The 25,961-nt window shown below is 38.2% G+C and overlaps 2 protein-coding genes and 1 long non-coding RNA gene across 3 annotated transcripts in view; 2 read left to right on the plus strand and 1 right to left on the minus strand.

Moving 5' to 3' along the window:
• ARHGEF38 (Rho guanine nucleotide exchange factor 38) overlaps window positions 1–25,961 on the minus strand; it is a 109,946-nt gene that overhangs the window by 63,916 nt on the left and 20,069 nt on the right. Inside the window, exon 2 of the mRNA XM_006216154.4 lies at window positions 21,484–21,671. Within this exon, the coding sequence (XP_006216216.2) occupies window positions 21,484–21,671 (188 nt within the window). The remainder of the gene's footprint in view (window positions 1–21,483; window positions 21,672–25,961) is intronic.
• On the plus strand, window positions 6,105–14,801 carry LOC140686177 (uncharacterized). The gene is made up of 3 exons (XR_012059785.1): window positions 6,105–7,732; window positions 8,493–8,598; window positions 14,590–14,801. It is a non-coding gene; the product is annotated as an uncharacterized lncRNA (long non-coding RNA).
• PPA2 (inorganic pyrophosphatase 2) overlaps window positions 17,939–25,961 on the plus strand; it is a 152,197-nt gene continuing 144,174 nt past the window's right edge. The window contains exons 1-2 of the mRNA XM_072939387.1: window positions 17,939–18,021; window positions 19,548–19,664. Coding sequence (XP_072795488.1) covers window positions 19,631–19,664 — 34 coding nt within the window. The 5' untranslated portion in view covers window positions 17,939–18,021; window positions 19,548–19,630. The remainder of the gene's footprint in view (window positions 18,022–19,547; window positions 19,665–25,961) is intronic.

Consider the following 25,961-nt stretch of genomic DNA (forward strand, 5'->3'; position numbering starts at 1 on the left):
TTTCAATCACCCGTATCAGCACAGGCCCATGGAGATTCTGCAAATGATAAAATGAACTCACATTCAGTCACTGCTATGCCAAGGAACAAACAACTGTCTAGTCCAAATAGGCTTTTAAAACTGGTAGATGATTTTATAATTATTGATGTAAATTCAAGGAAGCATTTATATATATTTATTATTTATTTACTAGAAATGGACAATGCTCTAAGAGCTTAGGTTGAGTTACATTTTAAATGAAATTAAATTCATTTTTTTGTAAAAAAGATTTAGTCTAAGTATAGATTATTCTAAGCAAAGTCAATATGTAGTAATTCAATGCAAAAAAGAAAAAGTAAAGGTCACTCTTTTTGGTGACAATTTAATTCTTTGCTTCACAAAAGTATTCACAGAATATACTTCAAATAGCAAGTTTCCATTGCACTTAAATAATTGCTGAACTTACAATTGTATGTATGCAGAACTCTCCAGGCTTATAAATGTCTAAGTAAAAGAAAACACACGGATAAAATTTTATCAGTCCAGAGACTGTAATCGTTGGTATAGAATTACTTTGACACCACAGGCACCTTACATTTGAAAGCTTTCCTTCCATTTTCCTCATTCACATCGTAGCCCATGCTCTTCCCTTTACCCTCATATTACTGTCCAACACTTTTTCCATATGAAATGGACTTTGGTAATGGTAGTATTTGCCCAGTAGTTCTGTCCATCTCTCTGCCCTTTCTGTTGCTTTTTTGAGTGAAGCCCCAGCTTCCCAGCTTTATCTGATCTGGTAGAATTCTCAGTCATGGTGCCTGCTCCCCGCTTTCCACCGCCAACCCCAACACCGACTCCCTGTAGTGAGGGGCATGTGACCCAGCTGGCCACAGCAGTTGGCCTAGGATGGCAGGTTCCTAAGCAGGGCCAATGAGACTCTTCACTGATTTTTAATAGATGGTTGTTGAGAAATAGAAGGGCCTGGATTGTAAGCCCTAAGAGTGTAAGTTTCTGTATTTAGCAGTCGACTTTGTTGTAAAGTCAACAGTCTTGACTGTTGAAAGGAGCATTAAGCCTGACATCATTACATTAGCTCCCGGATTTACCTTGCCTAAAGCAAACCATCCTTCTTACAGAAGCTGATAAACCACTTTTTAAAATTCAAGCTAGTTTGAAGTTTATTTGTAACCTATAACCAACAGGGGTCTAGTATACTCTTCTTTATTCCTAGCCAAAATCTCACTTCCTCTAAGAGAACTTTCCTGCTCCCTTGGTTGGAATTAACCTTTCCCTCTCCTATGCTTCTGTGACTCTTGTTTTGTATCAGCCAATGCTTACACTGAAGCCTGTTTTATATACATATATACATGAGATATGTACTAATTTATCTGTCCTTATGTAGAAACTGAGTTCCTCCAGGTCATTTGTCTTTGTGAATTGTTTGAATGCCCCACTGTGTCTAATACAGTGCTAGGCTCCTACCATTTACTCAATAAAAGTTTAACAGTTTGAATTGAATTTAATCACTGCAATTCAAATGATATTTTCTCTGTGGGAGCCATCAATAAATGTTCCTGCTCTTCACTCTACTGAGCTCTGAGTAAGAAGTATAAGGAGATCAAAAGTGATTTAAAGAAAAAAATCAAAATTATCTAATTTGGTTGTTCAAAATATCACATTAAGCACTTATTTTATAATTTTCTGCTCAGTTTTATCCACAAAGACAAACTGTTGTGCTCAGTTTGGTCATTAGTAGATCTGGAAGATTCGTGGACAGAAGCTACACTTCCCCTTAGTTTACACTTGGAAAGTCCCTATTTATTGTTTTCTGTTTAATGAGCCTTGGGTCACCCAGCCTAAACCTAGTCACAGAGAGGAATAACCAAGCATCCTTAGGTGTTGTTCAGACCCCAACCACAACACCTTTAAAAGTGAATATTGAAAACAAGTTGAGAAACAAACTCTTTTCTTAAAAAAAGTAAACTATTTTCGTAAAAATAGTTCCCATTCATTGTGGAAAATTAAAGATGGACAGATAAGTAAAAGAAAGAAAATATAGTTGTATGTAATTCTATCACACAGAAATAACCATTGATATTGTGAGGTAGGTCATGCCTAATTGTTTTCCTTTCTCTCTGTGCGTACATCTGTACGAAAGATTTATATATTTCAAATAATGTTTTAAAGTTTGAACTTTTTTTAAACTTAGCATAACATGAACATGTTTTCTTGTCATCAGTTTTCTGCAGTTGCACCATTTGAAATGTCAAGATTATATAGAAATACTATAGTCTACTTAACCAGTCATTAAATCTTTGAAATCTAGGTAGATTGCCATTTTCGCTGTTTATAAGCAGCTCTCCTGGCTAAAACCTTGTTTATACCCATGATTATTTCCTTATGATAAATTTCTTAAGTATAATTATTGAGCTAAAGTTATTAATATTTCTTAAGGTTTCTAACAAGTCTTGACAAATTATAGCAAGAATAACAAACATTGTTTTCTTCTAGTAAACAATGGATTAAAAATCCTCAGTTGGATATTACTGCCTTGGTCTCATTTTGGAAAAATATATTTAAGCTTCTAATTTGATGAGCAAAATCACACAACTTTAACGTTCCAGATATATATATATATACAGCAATTGTAGAAGAAGAAAAAAATAAATGGCATTGTTTTGAAGGCCATGGTGATTGCCACCAAACAAATGCTTCTCTGGAAACCCTGTTTCTAGAAAATATTTCAATATATCTATTTGGTGTGGCTTGGCAGTAAGTCTAGGTTGAATGTAGGGTCCAATTTTGGACCCCATATGAGAATTCATATAGGGGAAATCCACCTTGGACATCATCTGACTCAGTCTAACAGAACCTGGGCCCCATCTTCTGCTTCCATAACGCAGTTCCATACACAGCAGTATGGTGAGGCCTGAATGTATTCCCTAAATTAGTTTGCTCCATTATTAATGCTGAAGCCTAAAAGCCTAATGATATTAAGACTTTAACTGTAACAAGTAAGATGAGAGTGGAGAAAAACTGAAAATGTATCCAAAAAACCCCCAAAAAACACATCTAAGAAATAGAGACCCAATGCGGACATTCTGAAAGGTAAAAACCAGGTCTAGTTTTATTTTTAGTGAGGCAGCTGAGAGGAGGGAGGCTTGTGAGACAGAAATTTTCAGCAAGTGGAAAAAGAGGATGTTGGCAGAAGGCCTTGGCAACCACTGGGCTAGGATAATTATCCAATTACTATGCATTTACTCCGACAGTTGGCTTCTAGATTACAAAGCTTTCCAGGGTAAACTAGCCATTATTTCATCAGGTTTCTCTAAACTACTGATTTGCATGTGTGAACTTCCCTGCTGTGAAACCAGATTCTAACCTGGCTAATGGAGTCAAACCGCAAGCTGCATCAATACCACAGCAAGACAGCAAGGGTTTTTAACTAATCTTGGAGCTAAATGCCCAAGTTACTGAGAACTGCCCAGAAACATTCCAGGCCAGAAGACGTTAATGTGGACAGTCCTGTGTCAGTGCAGGGCTGTCCATCCCTTTGCAGAAAGTAAGATTTGGACTCTGGGACAGACTTCTCAGCATGGGCAAGAGGAAGACCAGAGCCAGGAGAGATGAGTGAAGGTTGGACCAGAGACTGTGGTCAAATTTGAGAAGATTCAGAGGCCTCTTAAAAAGAAAGATGGTTGAGAAATTCATCTCAAACTTTGTTTTGACTAATAATAGGAAAGTAAAGTGCTAATATTGACATCCTTGGATAGAAGGTAGATCGTCGACCAAGCGTCCCTGCCTTTGTTTCTCTTATCTGTCTTAACACAGGATAGGCAGGAAAAAAGTTACCTGGTAGGGGTTGGAGGTGGTTTTCAGGTCCTCTTTCCTTTCCTACTTAGAATTTTATGTCAAATACTTAGAGGACAAATAGTACTGCTAGGAATAGCCCTTCTGAGCTGAAGATTCAGTAAGTTTTATGATCCTTCGGGAATTTCTTTTAAAAGTATAGAATAAACATTGGCTTATATTGTGAAAACACAGGAGGAAGTAATTTGGAAATTGTTTGGAACAACCAGTGAGATTATAAAAGAAATATGCAAAATTTTTATGCACCCAGGTTAGCCAAAACTTTATGTTTAAGGGCTTCGGACTAAGCACAATGAATGGGATAAACATTTTTGTGCTTTGATCTCTTAAGTACTTACTGTGTGTGTGTGTGTGTATGTACACATGTGTTTATCCTTTCTTCTCTCTGCATACTCAGACTCAGAGCTTATCAGATATAAAAACCAACCAGTTTTCATGTATGACTGAAGCACTATGCTGTACACCAGAAACTGACAAACATTGTAAACTGACAATACTTCAATAAAAAATTTTTTAAAAACCCAACAGGTGAAAAACCAACCAAACAAAACTCTTAACCTTTCAACAGAACATCCATTTCCTCTAGCTCTAATATCTGAAAGAAAGTACTGATATTAGAAAGGACTTGCTCAACATTTGTCAACTCTTTTTCCACTTAATAACACAAGTGCCAAGTTCTAATTTTGAGTAACACAACCAGAGACTAGGAAAGTCCTGGACTCACTAAAAATCATTTTGAAAAGTTAGGAGAGGCTTTTAAATTTTCTTGCTTGAGATGATACATGAAGGAAGAAATGAGAAATGAGACAAAAGTGTGGAAAAAAAGGTACAACAGGCAGGTGCGTGATGGCGGTTTGGTGTAAGGCAGGAACTAGGGATCAAACTGTATGACGTAGAGCAAAAACCGATGAAGTTTTTCTGTGTCATGAATTCTGGGGTTTCCAGGGTTTGGTCATTTCTCTACTGACATTCCCACACCTTCTCCCTTATTTTAGCCCTCTGATTACCAGATCAGATAAATCATGACTCTCCTTACAATTTTCAATGGTTTTCCATCCCAAACACGTAAAGTCAGTGCCCCTGGCTTGGAGCTCTCCACGCCTTGCACACCTGTCCTGCTTTATCTCCAGCATCTTGGCCCTCCAAGCCCTCAACATGCTATTCATACCACGATTCCTTCCTCAGGCTACCTCCTCGGAATCCAGTAATGATAGTAAAAAGACAACAGAAGGTTAAAATTGCACACGTCCTGCCTCAATTTCACTTAGAGAACCAATTCCTTAGCTATCAAATACCAAAGTGAGTATGAGATGGTTTGCCATGTGCAGAACTTAAAAAGGAAACGTCACTCAACTGTTTTAAAATCACCACTGTTGACCTCATGCCCAGAGCACCTAAAAGTGGTGGCTTGAACTTGGCCTGAACCTGTGCTTTCTCAGGCTCTGGGAGCAAAGGATGCAGAAGTGTTTCCCACAGACCACATGTTGACCCTGAGGGAGGGAGCAGGTGGGAGCTCACCTTTGATTCTGTCTACAGGACAGAAGAGCAGAATAGGGAGGTAAACTGTGGATGCCTATCCACTGAGGGAGGAGAGCAAGTCACCAGCTAGAATAGAGATAAAGTCCGGGGATTCAGAGAGAATCCCCCAGCCCACCTCACCGCCAATGTCATGGCAATTGACACACATGGGAAGGCCACACGAAAGCACCTATAAGGGAGCCATGTTATTACATCCAGATGGTCCAGAGAACGTGAAGCCAGACTGTGATGGTGCCAGTTCAGGTAGACCTCGCTTCTCCGGTTCTGCCCTCCCCGCCCACCCTCCTGGGGTGGGAAGCTGGCTGGTGAGCGGGTGTCTGGGGATGAGGAGGAGCGGCTTGAGGAGAAACAAGGAAGAAGCCACCCATGGCCCCTTTTCCCGCTACACGTTTCCCAGTGAAGCAGGCCTGACGTGGGGAGAGCTGATGCTAAAGTCTGAATTCAGATTAGTATCTGAGACTGATACGCCAATTTCTGAGTTGAGGCTGTGTGTGTCTTAAGGTCTGTGACTGAAGTGTGAGAGAAAACTCACGGGCCCTTAGGGTTTTCATCCAGAGGCGGCACAGGGCTTCCCCATTATGTGCATTTGGAGGAGCTGATGGGAGGCAGATTTAGAGCTGTCTTCTGATTATACAAGTCACGCTTGTTCAGCATACTGGTTGTAACAGCAATTCCTGTTTATTGAGTACTCATGTGCCAGGGAGTCTGCTGGATTTTTAACATACACTGTTCTATTTATTCTTTACAAAATACTGTCACTATACCTATATCTTTCATTGAAGAAACCGTATTTCAGAGAGGTTAAAAGACTTGCTCAAAGCCACACAGTTGTGAGTCTCAGAGCCAAGGTCAGGCATAGGGCTGCCTGACACGAGTGTTCCGGAGTTTAACTGCTACTCTAGGTCGCCTCTCTGTTTTGAAGGGCTACCTTGGAGCGATTCGTCAGTACTCGATCAGGACACAGCTCCTCCAGGCACAGCGAAGGCCCTCTGCTCCCATGGTAACCAGCATATGCCTCGATCATGGTACTTAATCACAATCGGGTGAAATGTTCCATTCACGTGTTTGGCTCTCACACTTGACTGACATCCTTGAGGCCAACTACTCTACTGTATTCATCTCAGTCTCTCCAGCTCTTAGTTCTCAGCACTCATGTTAAGAAAACCATGCAAAAAGATAACCCAGAAGAAAAAGCAAGTCAGTTTTTATCAGGATAGGTATTCACGTGGGTTTCACTGCGCTAAAAAGACCAGTGGTTAAATCCGCAGGCTTTGGAACATGGCTACTTGTTTTTAAATCCCATTTTTGCCACATCCTAGCTGTGTGACTTCGGGTGAGTTACTTAACCCCTCTCTGCCATGGGCTTCTCGCTAGTAAAGAGGGACTATTTCAACCTGTATCATGAGTCAGTGTGAGGATTATATGAACTGATACAAATAAGTTGTTGAGAAATAGTGCCTGGTACATAATAAGTGCTCAGCTATTATTATTATTATTACGTAGCTATAGAATGAATTTTCACCAAACTGCTAATTGAAACAAGCAGACCCCAAAATAGACAAACAAATGTTCTAAATGTTCATTGATCTGTTGAATGATGAATAATTCCCCATAAATAATCATGGGCTTGCTAGTGCTTTCATCCAGAGGCAGGGCAGGTTTTTCCCTGGTCACATAATAATGTTAGGTTTTGATCAGAGTGAGATGAGAAGCCATTTTGGACAGATTTGAGTAGAAGAGGGACATGATCTGACTTACATATTTAAAAGAATCACTCTAGCTCCAATCACTTGGCTGGACAAGGGTGGAGAAGAGAGATGGGCTGGGAGGCAGGTATAATAATCTAGGTGGTTGCTGATGGGTTCTTGAATCAGAATGGGAGCACTGGAGGAGATGAGAAGTGGTCTAATTCTGGATAACTTTGAAGGCAGACCTAATAGAATTTGCTGATAGATTCAATAGAGGGTTTAAGAGAAAGAGAAAAGTCAAGAATGACTCCAAAGTTTTTGCCCAAGCAACTGGAAAAAAATGGAAAAGTTCTCATTTACCAAGGTGAGAACTGCAAGGGTAGAAAATTTTTTTAGAGAAAATGAGGAGCTCCATTTTGACACGTTAAATTTGAGATGTTTTGTAGACAATCGAGAAGAGGTTTGAGTGGAGAGGTGGATAAAAACAAAGCAAGCCTTCAGAGAAAATGTCCAGGCTGGAGATACAAATCCGTGAACCATCAGCATGTAGGTGGGATTTAAAAGCGTGAAACTAGATCAGATCCTCAACAGAAGGAATGGAGACAAAGAAGAGAAGAGGACCGATGCTGAGCTCTGAGCTACATCAGAGTTTACAGGTGAGGATCAACCAGCAGAGACTGAGGGACCATCGGAACAGGAGGGAGGAAGCCGGGTGTAGGCGGAGCCCCGAAACACAGAAAGAGATAGCTTTTCTGTCAAATGCTGGTAACAGGTCCAAGAAGTCAGCACCACCTTCTGCTAATATCTAAAGCAATTGTTTGCTACCTAAGTAATTAGCATAACTAATCATGAACTGCCTTCTGTCGTGATCATTTCTGGCATCGCCTTGAAATATATCTTTGATTGTTATTTGGCTTTTTATGTGTTTATGAGTCATTTTCTTGACCAGTTTATAAACTCTTTTAGGGCAGGACTGTGACATAAATTTCCTTAATTTCTATGCAGAATTCGACAAAGGGAACTACACGCAATAGACACTTGACAAACATTTAATCTTTTAATTTGCATATTCATCTAAAATATGACATTCTCCATGAAATATTGCCCACTTAATCTGTCTGGAAGTGATCTGTCCCTTATGTGAACTCCAAATGCATTTATTGCCTGCACTTATCAATTATTGCTTTGCATTACAAGTATCTTTTCATAGCTATGAATCTTGTCACCTCTAACTAGGGACTGGTAGTCTTTTGATGGCAAAGGATGAGTTTCACATGTTTTATGTACTCCAAATGGCCTAACACTAGTTATTAATTAATCCATGTAATCATTGACCTTGTCTGTATCTAAAGTGGCCTAAATAAGTGTTTATTAATAAATACCTGTTTCCCCAATATGTGCTTCCTTCTGACCTAGTATTTATTCTTTGGAGTCCACGATTCATGGCCCTGTACTGATACGCACAGCTTTGTTCATCTACGTCTGCGTCAAGCTGCCCCACATCTGGCATTTCATTAGAGAGGTATAATGCATCATTATAACAATCACAGCCACTGAAATTTTGCTGCTTATCTTCACAAATACAAGCAAATTAAACTAATGGTTTATGCATCTTAGTTCTGAGAAGTGAGGTGATGAGCACAAGATCGTGTTCCCCAGGCTCAAGGGATAATTTTCCGAGATATTAAAACAGATTTGTGTATCACATCTCTCTTTTGCAATTCTGAGCTTTCCAACCTCTGTACTGAAATGGAAAACGCATTCGTTTATCTCCTCACTTGGCCCAGCAGGTTTTGATGTGGACTGTAGATTATAAAAATTACAGAAAACTGAAGTCACCCTAATCTGGAGCTTATGAGGTGCTTCATAAATGTAACAACTCGGGGGGAGAGTTTCCATCATAAAACTGTAATAGAAGGATTTTTTTTAAATCCCTTATTTTTTTGAGCTAAGGCATTCTGAACAAGCAAAGATAAGAGATTTTTTTTACCTACAAAAAAAAAGTTTCACATACTAGAATATTGATGTATCACTTCCATACCCAACGGAATCTGAATCCAATCTGACAGCAAACTGTCTTCCAAAATGACAAAATAGAAAGGTTCCTCCCAGGGAAATTGGGAACGTGAACAGTGATGACTCAGTGTCAGCACTTGAGAAAGTAGCCAGTTACATGTTGTATGTTAATTAACACAGTGACTTTGTGCTTGGCAGCACCATTTACTTACATGATTTTTATTTTTAAATTTAATGTTTCACCACTATAGCCTTTTCCACCACATAGGAACTTCTCTGATTAACAAACTTTTTAAAAAGGGACACTTCGTTGAGTTTTTTAAACTTTTCTAATGTGACATCAATTATTTGACCTTATAATGAAAGAACAATGGCCCAGGTTATGTAATAAATGTTGAGATTCCACAAAGAGGGTGAAAATTAAATCTTTGATTTTAAAAAATACAGAATTCTAACCTAGCCATATAGATCATGGGATTCTTCACTGTGATCTGATCTTAATAACCATGAAAACCAGTATTTTTAGAGAATTGAAGAACATGTACATCAATGTTTAAAGCAGATTTCCAGCAAGAGTATAATATTTTTAAATCAGCACATTAGCTCAGAAAAGCCAGTACAACACAGAATCAGAAATTCAAATGCATTTCTTTTGAGTCATTGCTCCCAGGAACTCAATTACAGTTTGCAGGAATTGCTTGATTTTCTCATATATTTATTTAATATAGCAACTAAAATAAAGTGCTATGCTTTCTGACTTTCTAGGCAGCTTTTTTTTCCCCCACATTATCAGCCTGGCTTTTATCTCTGTACCCATTCTGTGAAGTCCTATGACTGAGGAGTTTGACCACTGGAACTCCTGGATTCTACAGGGGAAGGGACTATCTGAGTAAGAGCTGAAAGTGGAGAGAGGGACTTAGTTGGCATTTTCCTCCACTTGTTTACAGTCTATAAGAATTTCTGGTATTCTAAGCATGGCATGAGACAGAGCCAAGGTATACAGGAGGTTATTATACACTACAGAGTTTCTTCTAAACAGCTTAATGTGTACCCTTATCCTAAAAATGTATTCTCTACCTCTCTGAAATCACAATAAAAAGAGAATTAATTGGAAAGTTTGTCAGAGTCAACAAGGTGGAGTCTTAGAAAAAGTTTTTATCCTTGTATATAAAATTTTACATATGTATTTACAAGGATAAATGTAGTTAAAGAGAGAAAGGAAGAGAGAGAAAGAAAAAAATACGGGCATTTACATTTTTTAAATTAAACTTTTTATTTTAAAATAATTGTAGATTCACATGAAGTTTAAAAACTATACGTGCCCTTTACCCAGTTCTCCTAATTGTAATATCTTGCAAGATTATGTGTGCATTGAATTTTGATACGGTATTATAGGACATATTATGAATAGAGTATGATGATTGTGTGCATAAATAAGGCATGTCTATGGGAAATCAACATTTGATTCCACTTAGATCAAGGCAATTCCGTGCAGGAGACAGGGTTTTAGAAAGTAGTAGACTTCAAGAAAGTTACGGTTAGTGAGGGAAAGTGAAATATGTTTGAGGGCCAGAATACAATCTGAAAATTCTGGAAGTTAGCAGAGACAAGAATAGTGGCTAGGTGATTCTGTGTGGCCAGAATTATCCTAATACCAAAACCAGACAAAGACATTACAAAAGAAAACTATGGACCAATATCACTCATGAACAGAGACACAGAAATCCTCAACAAAATACTGGCAAATCAAATTCAACAATGTACTAAAAAAAATTACACACTATGACTGAGTGAGATTTATCTCAGGTATGCAGTGATGTTCAACATTCAAAAATCAATTAATGTACTCGATCACATCAACAGGTTAAAAAAAGGACAAAAAAATCACATGATCATATGATAGATACAAAAGAAGCATTTGACAAAATCCAATATTCATTCGTGATAAAAATTCTCAATAAACTAGGAATAGAGAGGAATTTCCTCAACTTGATAAATAATGTCTACTAAAAAAACCTACAGCTAATTTAGTGGTGAGAAACTTGAAGCTTTTTCACCAAGATCAAGTACAAGGCAGGGATGTCCTCTTTCACCACTCATTTGCAACATTGTACTGGAAGTTCTGACTAATACAATAAGACAAGAAAAGGAAATAATATGTAGGCAGATTGGGAAGGAAGACATAAAGCTGTCTATGATCATAGATGACACTACTGTCTATGTAGAAAATACAAAAGAATCAACAACAAAAAAGCCCTAGAACTAATAAGTGATTATAGTAAGTTTGCAGGACACAGGGTTAATATACAAAAGTTAATAACTTTCTTATATACCAACAAAGAATAAGTGGAATTTAAAATTAAAAACACAACACTATTTACATTAGTACCCCCCAAAATTACTTACCTATAAATCTAACAAAATATGTACAAGACCTATACAAGGAAAGCTAAAAAACTCTGATGAACAAAATCAAAGAAGAACTAAATAAATGGAAAGATATTCCATGTTCATGGATAGGAACACTTAATATTGTCAAGATACTAGTTCTTCTCAACTTAATCTATAGATTCAATGCAATCCTAATCAAAATCCCAACAGTTCTTTTGTGATTATTGATAAACTGATTTTAAAGTTTCTGTGAGAGTCAAAAGGCCCAGAATAGCCAACACAATATTGAAAAGGAAAAACAATGTTAGAAGACTGACACTACCTGACTTCAAGACTTACTATTAAGCTATACAGTTCAAGACAGTATGGTATTAGTGAAAGAACTGACAGATTAATGGGACAGAATAGAACCCAGAAATAGTTCCACATAAATAAAGTTCATTGATCTTTGACAGTGGAACAAAGGAAATACAATGGAGCAAAGAGAATCTTCTCAACAAATGGTGTTGGAACAACTGTGCAAAAAAATGAATCTAGATATAGACTTTACACCCTTCACAAAAGTAACTCAAAGTGAATCACAGACATATATATAAAATGCAAAACTATTTAAAAACAAACCTAGAAGATAACATAAGAGAAAACCTAGATGACTTTGGGTATGGTGATGACTTTTTAGGTACAACAACAAAGGCACAATCTGTGAGAGAAAGAATTGATAAGTTGGACTTTATTAAAGTGAAAAACTTCTCCATGAAAGGCATTATCAAGAGAATGAGAAGACAAGCCACAGGCTGGGAGAAAATATTCATGAAAGATACATCTGAGAGAGGACTGTTATTCAAATATATAAAGAGCTCTTAAAACTCAGTAATAAGAAAACAAACAACCCAATTTAAAAAATGAGTCAAAGTTACTAAGAGACACCTCACCAAAGAAGATATACAGATGGCAAATTAGCATATGAAAGTATGTTCCACATCATATGTAATCAGGGAAATTGCAAATTAAAACAAGACACCATTACACACCTATTAGGATGGCCAAAATCTAGAACAATGACAATGCCAAATGCTGGTGAGGATGTGATAAAAAAAGGAACTCTCATTAATTACTAGCAGAATTGCAAAATGATACAGCCCCTTTGGAAGGCAATTTGGTGGTTTCTTACAAAACTAAACATGTTCTTACCATACAATCCAACAACTGAGCTCCTTGGTTTTCACCCACATGAACTGAAAACTTATGTCCACACAAAACCTGCACATGGTTGTTTAGCAACTTTATTCATAGTTGTGAAAGATTGGAAGCAGCCATGTTGCCTTGCCCTTCCATAGGTGAATGGATAAACTGTGGTACATCCAGACAGTGGAATACTATCCAGCCCTAAAAAGAAATGAGCTATCAAGCCAGGAAAAGACATGAAAGAACCTTGAATGAATATTGCTAAGTGAAAGAAGCCAATCTGAAAAGACTACATACTGTACGATTCCAACTATGACATTGTCGAAAAGCAAAACTATGGAGACAATAAAAATATCAGTGGTTGCCATCACTTGGAAGTGAGGAGGGATGAATACGCAGAGCACAGAGGATTTTTAGGGTAGTAAAAATACTCTTCATGGTAGTATAATGACATGTCATTATACATTTGTCAAAACCCACAGACAACACAAAGCGTGAACCATAAGATAGACTATGGACTTTGGGTGGTAATGATGTGTCAGTGTAGGTTCATCAGTTGTAATGAAACTAATACTCTGGAGGAGAATGTTGATAATGGGGGAAGTTACACAAATGTGGGGCCAAGGAGTATACGGGACATCTCCCCTTGACTTTGCTGTGAACCTGAAAGTGCTCTAGGAATATAAAGTCTTAAAAAAAGAGAGTAGCTGGGTGATAGATAAAAACAAGAGGGAAAAAAATTACGTGGTTGCCTATTAAGGAAAAAAAAGACTTATTTTCTGGCAGCAGTAAAAGTCTTTAGTGAATGTAACAGAGAAGACAATTTTAACAAGAGTCTTATAACACAAAAATTCATGACAAAAGATATTTGCTTGCCTATGATTTCCTCTGTTATGCAGGCAAAGTTTTTAGTAAATAGCTTTGAGCAGCCTAATTTATCTGCCTATCTATCTATAAATGAAAGCAGGGTATATTTTAATAATTACTAGATAAAATATTTCTGTCTTGGTTCTTTTATTTTGTATTTCGGTGAATTAGCATGACTAATTCTGTTCTTTGTTCTGTGAGAGTAGCAAAATTTCATTACACTTCATTATCTGATGCTTCTTCAGGAGAAGTGGGAGTCTGAGAGCTGGACTGGGGAGGAGGCTGGGGTGGGGGGAGATTCAGACGGAACTGAGAGCGATCTCGGAGAGCGCATCCAAGGAGTGAAGCTAGAACTGAGAGACAAGCAGGCAGTCCAGCGGGTCTGCTGCACAGTGTCTGTGCTCTGTGTAACTCCTGGGAGCACCATTTATACTGGGAGGCAGCCAGGGACTGGATAGTGAAGTCAAATCCAGATTTGAGGGGTCAAGACAGGCACCAGGGACGTCCAACCAGAAACTTCAGATGAGAGGCGGGAAATGGAAGCCTGAGTGATTCCCAGAACATGTGCTGAAGCTACAGCCCCCTTTATATAGAAGAGCCATGGGCTCCTTCTGGAGAGGAGAGAGCCCTTAAAAACACAGCGAACTCCAGAGGAATATAAAAGTCATTCACCAAACGAAAATGTAATCACTATAGCTCAACATTCATAGGACATCCATTGGGCCATGGCCTTCTTTTTGTTATATACAGATTTTCATGGTACTACAGTATTCAAACAGTATTTTAATTATTATAATGCTTTTATACCCCCAACCCCGGTCTCCCTTCAGAGATGCTTTAAGTCTACTCAATGCTCCCAAGGTGGCGAGCACTCCTCACGCATAAGCTTCTCTATCAGGGTTGACATCATAGTTTAAGCTACAGCAGCTTCACTCAGGTAGGGGCAGGAGCAGGAGGCTGAATTATTCCCTGTGCCCTGTGGTCCCTTTGAAATAAAAGGGCAAGTTAAAGATCTGTCCTCTCTAATTCCGTTTTCCATGTTCTCCTATTTCAGGTATTGCCTCACCCACCTTGGATGCCATAGGTCACACATGTCACACAGAATGGCTGCCATCACTGAAATACCCCACTACTAACCTCGACTCGCATGCTAAAGCTGGGGGCATCATTTTCCATCTGGGGGCTCTGCATCTGGGGAGAGCTTGATACTGTTCTCCTCAAATTTATGGCCCCTCAATAAAGAAAAGAAAATATTTTCTATTTAAGTTAATATTTGTTATTTGTGGTTTAAAATAAAACATGAAAAAATATATTCTTCAGGGGGAAGAGGTTCCCTAAGGGTTTATGTGGTATGATTACAATTTCACAAAATATTTGGGTGTGTCTGTATATGCCTAGACATAAACCAAAATATTTATCATGCTTATTTCTACCTGATACAGCTATAGGTGATTATATTTCGTCTATGTATTTTTCTAAGAAAAATTATTTACAGAATTGCAGCCAGAAAGGGTACCCAAATCTTAACAGAAAATTCCAATTGAGCTCTTGTCAATACAAGATTATTGGCCCTTTTTTTCAGAAAACACAAAAAGGCAACTATAATTAGATCAAGTATGAGAAAATCCAAAATAAATACATATAACTCTCTTATTGTGTAAATAAAAATCAACTTAGTGTGTATTCAAACATATACACTTGTGAATAGAATACCCTTGGAAGGGTAAAAAGAAGCTGGTAATGGTGTTTGCCTCTGGAAAAGGAAACTGAGTAGCTGTAAGACATTATCGGGCCCTTCAGATCTTTGGTATTTTTGTATTATGTGAATTTTACAAGTTCAAAAACTAATTAAAACAAAGGAAAATTAAACATGTATTTAAACTCCTCTATTCTTTTCAATCACTTTTTGGTCCTTTCCTTACACATAAAACCATTTTCTATTGTTAGGTTAATTTGCTCTGGTTTTGATTTATTTTGATTTACTTCCAAAAATGTAGATAGAGTCTCTCCTATAGCCAGCCCTATATGGATAATAAATAACTAAAAGCAGTTTTCCCACTAAATGTCTCAACACTGAATGATGTGGATAATTTTTGCCTTCTTTGCAAAACCTCTTCCAATGCTGCCACTAAAAAAGATGTAGCTGCTAGGTTTGACCCTGCTTTCAGTAAGGTGAAATTTTGTTTATTGAAGAGCCTTGAAGTTACGATCAAGGTTGGAACCACAATTATCACATAACAGTTGTCAGTTAAGGGCTAGGTGTAGACTTTGATTTGCACTCTGATTCATCCATGCAAGTTCACTCAGAACAGCAAAGAGCTTTTTTCAGTTTTCAACTTTCTTCTGTAAACTGACTCATCCTTCAGGAACTTAAAAGACATGGATCAGATGCAGAGAGAGAAGATATGGAGGCAGTCCAACACAACAAAGACAGTCTTCTCAACAAGAGCAAAGACCTGGATCAGATGACTTCTCGATGTCCCTTTCTAGCCTAACTTGTACATGTGAAATATTTATTTATGTTGCCTCAGGTTTCGCTAAGCCTAGTTTGCAGATCACTTCCGTGGTAACATGAAAACTGTGTGTTAATTAATAAATTTTGATACTACCCGATGACAGGTGGCTTGTGTGCAAAGACCGTGGTATTTAAATGGCTACGAGGGAAGAGAGGACATGGAGGAGCTAATGAACGATGAAAAGGTGGTAAAGTTGGTGAACTGGTGGCATAAATTAATTGCCTCGGCACTCATATAAATGTCCAAGTCATCGGAATTCCTGAGTATTTATTTTCTTAATCAAAGGTTAAAAGCTTTAAGAAGTGGGGAAAAGGTGGATCTGACACAAGAAACCTCAAACTAATTGCCATTACAACATCAGTGGAGAGGACACACAGGCTACTGGACTGCACTAAATTCCATGATGAGGAAGACAGAGAGCACTGAAAGGTAACTAAACAAACGGAAGAGCCGGATGTGAACAGTCAACAAGCCGAACAGAATAAGGAAGGAAATATGAGTTAGAAGTGTGAGAACAGTAATTCCAAGTATGAGAACAGAAGTTAAACACGCCAAATAAATAAACTACAGGTCACCAAAACACAAATACTTTATTTCACATGGTCTGAAACACCAATTCTTAGAATTGCTCATCAGAGTTACACAGGAAGCAAAAAATAAGGAAGAAAAAAAAGCAAAAAGACAAAAATTAGAGCACAAACATGAGTATAGCTCAGCAATGGCCTTTATACTGGTGAGGTCAGTTTAACTCACTAGGGTAGTAGATGGCTTAACATTGAGAACATTTTCATAGTGAATAAACTTCTTATCCCATTTGATACAAAAACTGATTATGAATTCAAAGGAGGGCATTTTCTTACATATGTAATCTTTTTTATCGATCATTAACTCATAGGGAAAGAGTTTTGGTAAGCTGTGCTTATTTTGAAACATGTCTTTGTCACATGCTTTTATACATATTAAATATTTCATATTCAACTTAAAAAGAGAAAAATAAACACAGAGAATATAGACAACATTTTTAGGATCAAGAGAGAGGTTTTTTGTTGTTGTTATTCCTGTTTTTATAAGATAACAGATGATAGATAATGATGAGAATGATCCAACAGGGAGAGTAAAATCAATTATGCAGAAGAGAAAAAGGACACTGGGAGGAGTAAAATTCTGGAGTAAGCTTAAGGGGATAGAATCGTGCACTGGCAGAGAGGTTATCCTTAGAAGCAGGATCCATTGACCAGGTTACATGGGTAGAGACGCAGATAGTTTGGTACATTGGGTGATGAGAGTGTGTACATCTTATTCTGTCTGTTTTCTCAATGAAATGATGAAAAAGTTCATTTGTCTTTTTTTTCTTTAGATTCCACACATAAGTGATGTCATATGGTATTTTTCTTTCTCTTTCTGGCTTACTTAGAATGTCAATCTCCAGGTCCAACCATGTTGCTGCAAATGGCATTATTTTATTGTTTTTTATGGCTGAGTTATACACACACACACACACACACACACATACACACACACAGCTTCTTTATCCAGTCATCAGTCGATGAACATTTAGGTTGTTTCCTTGTCTTGGCTATTGTATATAGTGCTGCTATGAACATTGGGGTACATGTATCTTTTTGAATTAAGGTTCACTCTGGATATATGCCCAGGAGTGGGATTGCTGTATGTCAGCAGCCTTAAGTGAGCAGGCCATGCGGCCCAGGCGCAAGTTCACAATAGCTTGCACCTGGTAAGAGGTAAATGTACGCATGCGCCGGTAGCGTGACTCAGCATTACGAACAATACGCATGCGCCACTAGCGTTATACAAGGACTAGTGCGTACACCTGGGCGCACGCACCACCCGCTTGTACTGCAATGGAGTGCTGTTTTGCTCTATGTTGGCTCCTCGCGCCTTTTTCCAGCTGGGCAGCTCACCTCTTCGAATCCCTCTCCAGCCTCCCTCAGCTGACACTGTATCATATGGTAAGTCTAGTTTTAGTCTTTTGAGGAATCTCCATACTGTTTTCCGTAACGGCTGCACCAAACTGCATTCCTACTAACAAGGTAGGAGGGTTCCCTTTTCTCCATATCCTCTCCAACATTTATCATTTGTGAACTTTTGAATTTACAAAACAGAAACAGACTCACAGACATAGAAAACAAACATAGTTACCCAGGAGGGCAAGGAGGTGAGAAGGGATAAATTGGGAGTTTGAGATTTGCAGATACTAATATATATAAAATAGATTAAAAAAGTTCATACTGTATAGCACAGGGAACTATATCTTGTAGAGTCTTATGGTGAAAAAGAATATGAGGGCAAATATTTGTATGTTCATGTATGACTAAAGCATTACATTGTACACCAGAAATTGACACAACATTGTACTGACCATACTTCAATAAAAATATATATTAAAAAAAAGAAATGATGAAAAGGATATTAGCTGAGAGTTAGGAGAAAAGAGGAAGGATTTGAGGTGCAAGGAGCAAGAAGATATAAGAGTCTCTTCACAGACATTACTGGGGGCCCCACTTGAAGAAAATGGTCATGAATTTTAAAAGAGATTGGTTTAGCTGCATGGGTAAGGGTGTAAAGTAGGCAGAAAATTGAGCTCAATCAAGGGCAGGTTTTTTCCAGGCAAGTAAATGGAAAGAGAGAGAGAAAGGGAATTGAGTTCATCTGCAAGAGTGATTTTATAATGAAGGACCCACAGACGCCAAGCCAGGTGTGGGCTTGATGAACAAGTGAAAAGGCGTGGTAAGCTCAATAGCTTGGAAGTCCTGGTGGCGTGAAGGAATTGCAGGAGACAGAGTACCGTGGTGTGGGCAGAAAGAGAGGACTTAGGGGTTAGAGAGCGGTAAGCCTGAAATTCTGACTCTGAGAGGGTGAAGTTATTGGTAATGATGATTCTAGGGTGTAGCCCTGGAGGGAGTGGCTGAGATGGGGTTAAGAAGGATCTCTGGATATAAACAAGCCACAGAACCGAGTGAGAGGCTGGAGGTTGCATGGATCATGCTTTCTGGTTTGCATGTTTTCAGGTTTGCCTGAAAGTTGAAATTACCTAAAATTGATGGCAGAATTAGGTAGGGAAAGAGAGAAGTTATGGAAACAGTGGGCTAAGTTTAAATTTTTTCTAAAATAGGAGTGACTGGTAGGATTGGACTGTAAGGGAGGGTAGGTAGTGGTAAAATCTGATACCACGTGTATTTAAAATCAGTATTTGCAGGGAGGAGATAGCTCAGTGGTAGAGTGCATGCTTAGCATGCGTGAGGTCCTGAGTTCAATCCCCAGTACCTCCACTAAAGAAATCCCAATATTCAAATAATTATGTAAATGAATACTTTATTAATAGCCATTAATATCTGCCAGGATAGAGGCTATATCAATGCAGCTAGTTTATGTTAAATGAAAAAAAAACCACAACAAAAATATTTCTATGTATTTATCAGTGAAACTAGAGAGCAAATGTTTATCAGGACCATGAATGTTATTCCTCCTCTTACAGACTTACTAAGTAATTTCCAGATTCAGAAAGTTGCCAGTTACCTTCTAAATTGAGAACTGTGAGAGGATTAAATCAGGATACTGATGAAGTGTTTGGAAGAACAGGACCTGACAAATAGTAAGTACCTAATAAAACGTCATGAGGGAGTAAAACTAAAGATGATTCCCTAAGGGGAAAATTCCATGCCTGTTCTGCTGCCTTTCTTTACACATTGTCCTAAACCAAAACAACTTTTATATCAAAGGTCACCTTGATCTACACCTTGATCAGATTTTCCCTGATTTGTAAACCAGATATTTTTCCTAATACTTCTGAGAAGAATCTTGTGTTAAGAAATATAAACTCTGGTTCTAGATGTTGTAAGTACTGGGGAAAAGGTTTAATAATTGATATTAGGACAACTGACTCACAGTATTTTTATAATCATGAGGACATGTTGAGATGTCAAACCCAGAATCCACAAAGTTGGATATTTCCAACCACTTAAAAACGGCAAAAACAAATGACTAAACCTTAAACAAGGTTTTGACTTTTAACCGTAATCAAGGTTAGAGGACAAAAGACAAACTGAGAAAATTCAGTGTAACATGTGGAGTTGAAAAAGAATATCTAATATGAAAAGAGATTTTATAAAACAATAAGAAAAAGACAAGCCATAATTGTTTTAAAAGGTCAAAAGACATGGGTATGAATAGGGATTTAAAAGAAGAGAAATGGCTGATGAATATGTAAGAAGATATTTGTCGGAAGAAATCAGAGGAACCCGGTCTTCATTGTTTGTAAAACCAGCAATGCTCGGATTTAAAGAGGATGCAGAGGAGCAGCCTCTCAAGCACTGTTAATAGGAATGAAAATTAGAACAGTATCAACTTTTTGGTTGTCAGCTGGCAATTTTTATCAAAATCCTAAATATGCACATCCTTTTACCTAGAATTTGCATTCCTAGGAATTTATTCTAAGGAGATAAGATGACAACACCCAAGATGTAAGTGTGTCTCAGCGTCAGTAGCAGTCGAAAACCACTGAAAAGTGTTAGTGGTCATGGAAAGATACACCCACCAGACTGATTAATGAAACTCGTGCATTACAAAAAGCATGTGCAGTTTTGATTGCATTTATGTTAAATGTGTGTGTGTGTGTGAGTGTAAGTGTCCAAACTGATGTCTGAAAGGCTGTTCCTAACCATGTGAATATCTTTTGAGTAGTGGAACTTCTGATTGTTTTCATTTTCAAGTTTGTTTTTGCATATTGTTTGAACTGTGTATAAGGACCACTTACCACCCTAGTAATTGTGTATGTATATGTGTGTGTGTGTGTATAAATTTCAAATATCCTTGTACCTTTACTCTAATTCCCTATAAAAAATTCCCTGAAAAGGCCTTGATTAAAAAGGAGGAGAATGATTAACTTACGAACACCTCAAGTTTTGTCTGAGGCCAGTCCTACCAAAGAGAAATTTTTGTCTTACGCTTTGGCTAATTTCTGTGCTGCATTTTACTTAACTAAATAGTGGTAAGTTTAATTGCGCTCTCAATGTAGGAGATGAAAAAAACTCACATATTTCTCTTCTGAAACCTTGACCATCTTTGGTTTAAGTGCTTTGTTCCTAACCTGCTGAAAACTATGGCTTACAATTTGTTAGCAATTCCATGGAAATCCAAGAATGAACACATTGAAATTTCAAAGTGACGAAAGCTGTGAATTTCCTTTTCCCTATGTTCTAGAGTGCAGTTTCCCTGACTCTGGGTGTCCCTCTGCTGAAGTCTGAGTCTGCTGATGCCTCCCGCCAATGCAAACCCAGGGGCTGGGGGAGGGGCCATGACTCCACCTTCAGTCTGGCACATGATACTTCTGATACACTTGGGGGCTTTGATCTCATGATGCTTGCCATCCTATTCAGAATATGGGCAGAGGGGACCCTCAGAGTTGCATTCACCTGTTTACTCCTCAAGGGCTGAACCACTTCTTTGATGCACAGCTCTAGATCATTGAGATAGTCCTTTTCTGTCTGTATCAGCTCCCTGATGATTCTCAAACGCTTTGCCATCATTCTCTGCATCTGATGTTCCTCCTCCTGAGTTAGGGTCTCAGCCGCGGAACACCCAGCCTGTGGGGTCATCTTTTCTGTTAAATGAACACATGTACATGTGAGGCATTCTGGTGAGGTTTCTTGTTTCTTCATTACAAACAACATCACTACAGGATTATTGTCAGCAAGGAAAAAGCCTCAGTGTGTCTTCACGGGTGTTCTTGGGAAGTGATGTGTGGTAGCTCCCCCAAATGTTGGAATTCTATGAAATTATGAGCAAGAAGGGAGTGAGAATGAATACTTCTGACAAGTCAGCGAGATTATACTCAACTGTCATGTTTCGTCTTTAAAATATCCCATTGCTACTCTATTAGGCTACATAGCCAGTCTTCAGGCTAGAGGGAAAATGTCTAAAAACACAGTTCATAACTTCTTCTGGACACATTTGCTTTTAAACCAAGGGAAGATTTTTAATTAGTGAAACACCTTTCAATTTTGTTTGTCTCTATTATTAAAAATAATTACCCTTCATTCTCAGTGGTAATACACAAAACTCAATGAAATAGAAAACAATTGCACATGATTAGATTTGTTCTTTGCTTCACAGTCAAGAACCCAGGAGGAGTGAGGCAGTGGTGTGTTAAACAAATTCCAACTAAGGTTTTTCATGGCTTATCTTCAATACTATGCATATCTTGTTATTTCAAAATTATTGAACTACAAAACAGAAACTTTTAATTAGTGGGTAATACACAAAACTCAATGAAATAGAAAACAATTGCACATGATTAGATTTGTTCTTTGCTTCACAGTCAAGAACCCAGGAGGAGTGAGGCAGTGGTGTGTTAAACAAATTCCAACTAAGGTTTTTCATGGCTTATCTTCAATACTATGCATATCTTGTTATTTCAAAATTATTGAACTACAAAACAGAAACTTTTAATTAAAAAATCACAGTACTGAGGAGATAATGAGATAAATGTGAAGCCTCACAGGTAGCCAAGATTTTATACAGAGTCCAATGTGAGAAAGCTAAATGTCGTCAAGGATGAGCATCCCACAGCAATGTAAAACTTTGGAAGCCACAAACTAGGTCACAGATGAAACTAGAGGAGTGATAGATCATGGGGCAGGGTGGAGGTGTGTGTGTGAATGAATTTGTTTCAAGCTTGAAGTCATTACAAACTTAATTTCCATCTTAGTCTCTGCGGTTGCAGGAGTCATTTTATTTCCTTTAAGCTAAGATGATTCTGGTAACTGACAGATGCCTTTACTTCTGACACTACTTCCTGAGACTGTAAAACTCTACAAAAGGCCTTATAAAGAGTCTGTCTGGGTGAAAAAAGTGCACAGATCACAATTATGGAAATAGAGTATATTCTCTTGGCTGACTCCACTAACAAAGCAAGATACCTGAAGAAACATAATAGTGGAGTTTATGGTTCAACGTAAAGAGACTGCCCCCAAGAATGTGAAGAGACACTTAAAAGTAGTGAGCAGTGCTCTCTCCCTGGCCCAGTAATTTCAGGAGTCCAGGCAGAGGCTTGGTAAGCAAACCTCTGTGGAGGATGCTGTGAAGATAATTCCAGTGTGCACTAGAAGGTGCAATAGATTGACATTGACTTGCAATCCTGACTTGCAGGTAAATATGCTTCTGAGCCTTCTGTCTGGGAACTATTCTTCCTTAATCAGGAAAGAAGAAGGATTTGACAAATAGTACCTAAGAGCACATGGTGTTAGAAGGCTTGGGTGATTTGGTGCCAAAGAAACAATCTATGGAAGTTATTTAGGAAGAGAATCATGCGAGGAGAGGTGTTCTGCGGCCTTCATGTCTCGAACTATGCTATGGGAATTTGGGGATGCTGGTTAATTTATAATGTTTTCATTGGAAGGTAGAAGAAGCCTGCCTCTCAGCCCCCCAAATTCGAAAGGAAGAGTTACGAACAGGTATCATCACTATGAACTATTTTGGATATAAAAGAGAAAGGCAGATCACTGGGGAGGAGACGCAGTGAGCGGGCTGTATTTGCAACTTCATCTTCATGAGTCTCTCTTTGGCTGCTCCTTCAGAAAGGTTGGGGGTTGGGAGCCAGAGGGCAGACGGGGAGCGATGGGGGTTCTTTTCTCCTGGGATAATGAAACAGCTCACAGACAGAAGAGTCACTAGTAGAGAGCTGACAAACCAGTATGGACAGTATTCAATTATTATTTAAAATTACCTTGAAAATATAAGGGGTACTGTTCAAAACTGTCCTAACTGATATCTGCTTTTCCAAGTTCTAAACATTTTGTGCCTTATAAGAAGAAGAATCTATCAATTTGGGGGCCTACCACGGAGAAGGGAGTCTTTCCTTATCTTTGGCCAAGAAATTTCCTAAAGTATATTCTCACCTTATTTTTTGTTCTAAATCCCACGACTCAATTATTATATTAGTTTAACTTATTTCACAGATTTTCCAGTAGCTGCACTTTAAATGTACATCAGATTTTATTAATTAAGAGTTTCTTAGATTTTTCTAATCCTGGTCAACGTCTTGTTCAGAACCAAGTTAGGGGGTCACAGTGGTTGAAATCAAGTGCTAGTCAGGATATCCAACTTCAGAAACGTCTCTGTTCACCTTCTCAGTCAATTTAGAGTTAAGCAACCTTGTAAGATATCTTTGTTTGCTCTTTAGACTCAAGTTTATTGTGGGAACAATGACTTGCATCATTTTCCGGTCAGGTCTCTGAACACTTTCTCTGTTTGCATTACTTAAACCAACAAACTCTCCACCATGCATTGTGTGCACAAGTTTTGTTTCTGTAAGATCCTTCTCTACCTTTAAAACATTTATTTTTCAGTTATACTACATTTTTACATATTTGTAACACATAGGTATAACCAATGTATATCACTCAAGTCATCAGTCAACTATAATATTTTATTTCTTGGTAAGGCAACAGAAGAACTAAATATTTAGGGAAGAAGGAAAAATAGAACTTGAAGAATGAATATTTTCCAATAGTTAGCATAAACTGAAAGACTGTGTCAAAACTAAAGGGAAATGGAGGCTAAAAGGACATTTAGATTGTTTTATCCAAAATATGCTACTGGGTGTGAAAACAGTACCGATCCACCCCCTTGCCTTTCCTCCTTCACCCCCAAGCTTTATTTTTCCAGCAGTGATGATGAATTTTCACTATTCTAGCCACAAATTTCATGGGTAACATATGTGGGGATTCCTTGGCCAAGGAGTTTGCTGCAGCTTTGGAAAAGGATAATCCAACCTAAGATCAGCTCTGCCACTTTTCACAGTGAGCACGTGATGGACAAAATAAATCAGTTATCCTCACAGAGCCTCAGTTTCCTTATCTGTAAAAGGGGGGTGAAAACCATCACTGTGTTATCCTTAACACTGGATTAAAAGAGCAAGGATCTTCAAAACAGCGTAAATGTTAGTTATTTCCATAGGCCTGGGAATGACAAGGTTCCTTTCTCTATACTCTTGAACTTTCCCTCCACCTGGAGCAAACAGTTATCCCATTATTTTACGGTTATCAACTTGTCAAGAAAAATGCACGTCTCTGAAGTGGGTGGATAGCTATGTTCAGATGGGAGAGGAAGGGAAGGAAAAATTGGGGGTGCTGCTCATGGAGGAAAGTCAGGAGAGAGCTGGCATTTGGAATCCTGGGTAGCTTTCCTGCCATGGGTGTCTGCCTAGGGAGAACCTGGTCCTTTAGAGAGATGAGAAAACAGCCGACGGCAAGGGCGTGGCTGGGGAGGGCTGATGGCGGTCACCAGTGAGAGCCTGTGCTTGGCTTGGAGTTCACGGGTGCTCTGTCTGCTTCTGTCTATTGCTGTGGCTTTTTGGGGTGGATTTTAAGGAGCGGAAATTGATTTAATGTTTTCAAATTATAAATTTATATGTAGTTTTGAGGTGAAGTGCCTAGACATTGCACCCGACTTCCTGGATTCAAACTCCACTTCCAACATTTATTAGATCTGTGACCTGGAACAAGTTATTTAACTGTGTGCATCAGTTTCCTCATCTGTAAATTAAGGATAACATCAGTAAAAACTTATAAAGTGATTGTGAAGATAAAATGAGTTAGTGTTTGTTAAACACAGCAGTGTCTGAAAGAATAGATACTGTGTAAATGTTTGCTATTATTTTTAGATGCAGTCCCTGTTTATTAGCTGTAATATGGTTTTCACTGTATTCTTAGCTGTATTCCAGTTTTGTGTATAATCATCTCAAAATATTTTCATGCACGTATAAACATACATACAGCAGTTAGTTTTCTTTTTAAACAATGGCTTCATATACATATTCTTCTGCAACTTGCTTTTTCAACTTTAACAGTATATAGTGGGTATTTTTTTTGGTAAGCATATATATATGTAT

Source organism: Vicugna pacos, chromosome 2 (assembly GCF_048564905.1).
Source record: "Vicugna pacos chromosome 2, VicPac4, whole genome shotgun sequence".
Classification (NCBI taxonomy): domain Eukaryota; kingdom Metazoa; phylum Chordata; class Mammalia; order Artiodactyla; family Camelidae; genus Vicugna; species Vicugna pacos.